The sequence below is a fragment of the Engraulis encrasicolus genome, unplaced genomic scaffold, assembly GCF_034702125.1.
Source record: "Engraulis encrasicolus isolate BLACKSEA-1 unplaced genomic scaffold, IST_EnEncr_1.0 scaffold_26_np1212, whole genome shotgun sequence".
NCBI lineage: Eukaryota > Metazoa > Chordata > Actinopteri > Clupeiformes > Engraulidae > Engraulis > Engraulis encrasicolus.
The window spans coordinates 1,600,935-1,604,966 of NW_026945555.1; the positions used below are offsets into that span (position 1 = coordinate 1,600,935).

Consider the following 4,032-nt stretch of genomic DNA (forward strand, 5'->3'; position numbering starts at 1 on the left):
TTGGCCCACATGTTTAGCGTAACATGACTTGAACCTGAAATTTGCTGTGTCACAAGATGTGCAGACACATTTGAACTGACAAATATGATGAGAAAGAGTGTGTGTGAAATTCAACTATTAGTATGAAGTGTAGGTACTCACAATTTTAGTGCATTTAAAAAAAAAAATGTTGAGTTCGGCCCGTGACTTCATCCCAGATTTTGACTTTGGCCCTCCGTCAGTTTGAGTTTGACACCCCTGATCTAGGTCATTTAGTTGAAAAAAATACTGATAATTGACATTTTGCTTTTGCCAAAAGCGTACTAGAAATGTAGTATCACTCACAGGGTGTAAATATTTGTTTTTATATTTTTAAGGTGTACACTGAATTTTACTTCTCTCTACTGGGACTGTAGATTGAAATTAGCTTTAATTAGCTATAATTATCTTCTTACTTTGTAACTTATTTTAAGTACTTAGTGGTCATTGATGACTCCCATTTCAGTTTTAAAAAATATATTAAAAAAATCAATGGTAGAGTTAAAATGAACCTCCTACATTTTAAGATAATGGAATCAGTTGATCACAGAGGCAGCGAATAGAGGTCGCTTGTACCCAGAGCCAGAGGTGCTGCCGAAGACAGTACAGTATTTGGCAAATAGGGCTATGCTTCCCCCTGGCGGTAGATCATTGTAATGTCCACTTATTTTTTGGCCAGCAGATTTTCTACTAGCGCCCGTGGTTAGCATTTTAGCCCGCTATCCAGCTGTTTTATCAGTGCATTGCAAAATACAAAACACAAGCATAGAGTTACTTAATACAGGTGCGTCGTTTATTTGAAGTTGTGCACAGGAATACATGGTAAACATGGCATATTACACACGTGCATCGAAAAAGCCAAACCATTACAACTTCAACTGCTTCCCCTAATGTCACACAATAGCCCACACTACACTACATTGTAGCCTAAACACGGGAGAGGACGAGAAATACGACCCTAGCTCTTCACGCACGTTGCATAGCTTGGATTATGAAAAACGGATTCATGTGAGAAACAAACAGCCAAAACCATTTGAAAACAACAACAAAAATAATCACTTCAGGGGAGAAATGGAAATAAAATGGATTCAAAACACAATTTTGGCGGTCTGACGTAAGACTCATTCCCACAATGCCTGGTAACACGCATGCGCACTGGATGATGTGCTTTTTCTACAATTGCGATCTCAGATCAAAGATGGCGGGCTCTTCCGACCCTCTGGAAGATATGTTATTCTCCGAGGTGGACGAGAAAGCTGTTAACGACCTGGTGGACTCTCTGGAGTCACAATTGGTGGGGCAAACAGACGCTGCAGGAATACACACAGAAAACAGAAGCGCTGGCTCCACGACAAATGCAAACAATCACCACTTAGCGAGATCGCTACCTACAGCCCAAGTGGGTACTCCATCAGACCAGCAGCAACAAGGGCAACAGAGAGCGGAGACCGCGAACCCCTCCGCTGACACCGAGAACAGCAACTCTAAAAACATCAGCCCGGATAAAACTGTAATATCATCTGCAGTGAACCCCAATGCGACCTTCGAGCAGCCCGGCGCCAATACTTCTACTACGGGGACTGTAGCGATCGCTAGTTTGCCTGGATCACATGGACCCTCATCACACACCATCACAACAACACAGCAGTCCCCCGCTTCGGCAGTAGCAGACGGGGGAAGTTTGCCATCAGCAACTGCAGCTAACAGGGCTACGGCAGAACAAACCTCCACCACCGCAACCTCCACCATTAAGAAATACACAATCTCAACGCGGAGAAGTGCAGCAGCCCAGAGCCTAAACGGCACCACCACCACCACCACTGCTGTAACGTCAGTCAAGTCCCCCGTTACTGCTGCCACCAGCAGCGGTGCCCCTGTCGCTGTCCCCACTACGGTAGCTAGTAGTGGTTCGAGTAGCAGCACTACTGTTTTGGTGGCTAGTAGCAACACAAGTACCGCTATCACCGCCACTCCAACTTCCTCTTCTCCAACGGCGTCCCAGTCTGGTGTTTCATCCACGGCTGCACAGCCCACTACTGGTGCTGGTGCTGGTGCTGGTTCTTCTATCCCGCTGGACCGCGGCACCCCCACCATCGCCCTGCACCGACTGCCCAGTCACATAGTGGCGAGCATCGCCCAGAACGGAAACGGGACATCTGTGGCGGCTCTGGTCCAGCAGGGAGCCCGGATAGGAGCACCGCTGAGCGGCAGCAGCTCTGGAGCTGTCACCGCTGTCAGCGGCGCGTCCCCTGCTGCTCCACAAGTCGTCAACCACAGCAGTAAAGCTACAGCCACGGGCACTTCACCATCACCATCACCATCACCGCACAACACGGTCAAGTCGGAGTTACCTCTACAGGGAAAGAATGTCATCCAGAGTCCTCCAGGCGCCGCTGTGAATTCAGTAGTAATCACCAGCCCTGTGGTGACACCAGCTGTGACGAACGCTGCTGTCGCTGTAACGTTACCCGCCGCGGCTGGTTCTGGCAGTCCCGTTACGCTCAACACCACGGCCGTGGCAGCTGTTGCAGCCAAACCCGCTGTCAGTGTAGTCGGGCAGCAACAGGCGACTGCCACGGCCATGGGGATGATTCGGCCGGCGGCTCCTGTGTCTGCTGGCCCGGCGTTGGCCACTGCCACTGGGCCACAGCTTCGGCCAGGGCTCGCCGCTGCCACCGGTGCTACTGCTACCCCTCAGCAGAGGATGGTGGGGGGAACCCAGCTGATAGTCAGACCGCAGCAGCAGCAGCAGACCACGATACAACTCCCGCCAGGATTCACCATCCCGCCAGGTAGGCAACGCACACAACCACAACAGCCACAGTTGTTTCTGCCACAGTTGTAGAAAGTAGAAAGACTCTTAATGATGCCATTACAACAGTGGTAGAAAGTAGAAATACTCTGAATAATGTAATTACAAAAGTTGTAGGAAAGTATAAATACTCTGAATAATGTAATTACAACAGTTGTGGGTGTAAGTTAATGTTTGGTCTGGATGGTGGGGACCATGGGCTCCGGAACGAGTTTTAAAGTGGTGGTCCATTTTTTTTCTTTATTCTTAATTTCTTAGCAATGTCACTGGTGCTGCACTCCACTCATGTGTCTGCAGCAAGAGTTGAGAGTTGAGAGTCTCGTTTAGGGAGCCCAAAAGTGGGGATACAAATGCACCACTGCACCCCCTTCCCGCTGCCTATGCAGTGTTTCCCAACCAGGGGTACGTGTACCACTAGGGGTACGTGAGCACACTGCAGGGGGTACTTGGAAAAATGAAATATTGTATGGAGCATAGTCACTGGGATATAAGTTAGAGCATGAATTAGGGGGTACTCATGGAATGACAAAAAGGCTTAGGGGGTACGCAAGACAAAAAAGGTTGGGAAACACTGGAACAGACACAACAGCTGACTACTTACCAGAGGTGTAGAAAGTATTCGTTTTCTTAAAGGACAACAACTGATGCCAATTTCAATATGCTGTTGTATTGCTCACGCTACCCATGACTTGGCAGTACCTGGTGATGCAGCCCTTTCCGAGATCTGAGCTATTCTGATGGGGGCAGACTTTGTTTACATTAAAAACTTTCTTAACTTTCTTAGCCTACTCCAAATATTATCCCAAAAGGTATGCTGTTTGCTAGATGTTGCATAACCTTTTGGATGTTATTGGGAATAAATGTTTTTTTTATGTAAACAAACATACTCTGGCCCCATTACAATAACCAGGATCTCAGAAAAGGCTGAAGATAAAAAAAAAGTCTTCTCAGGTACTGACAAGTTCAGGGTAGTGTGAGCATTACAACTGCATGTCGAAATGTCACGTTATCCGGTAAAGATGTTAAAACTTGAGCATGGTTTTAGCATGGGTGTAATGTTAGTGAAGTGAAGTGAAAGTGAAAGCCCGCAGTGCTTCTACTTTATACAAGTCTTCCACTGACAAATATCTGAGGAGAGGAGAGGGGGTATAGACCTGTCTACTCTCCTCCATAACACACTGGAGAGGAGGAGAGGAGAGGGG

The 4,032-nt window shown here is 47.6% G+C and overlaps 1 protein-coding gene across 1 annotated transcript in view; it reads left to right on the forward strand.

The window, feature by feature from the left end:
• The first annotated feature begins 802 nt into the window (after positions 1 to 802).
• LOC134442927 (transcription initiation factor TFIID subunit 4-like) overlaps positions 803 to 4,032 on the forward strand; it is a 110,087-nt gene continuing 106,857 nt past the window's right edge. Inside the window, exon 1 of the mRNA XM_063192888.1 lies at positions 803 to 2,810. Coding sequence (XP_063048958.1) covers positions 1,151 to 2,810 — 1,660 coding nt within the window. The 5' untranslated portion in view covers positions 803 to 1,150. The remainder of the gene's footprint in view (positions 2,811 to 4,032) is intronic.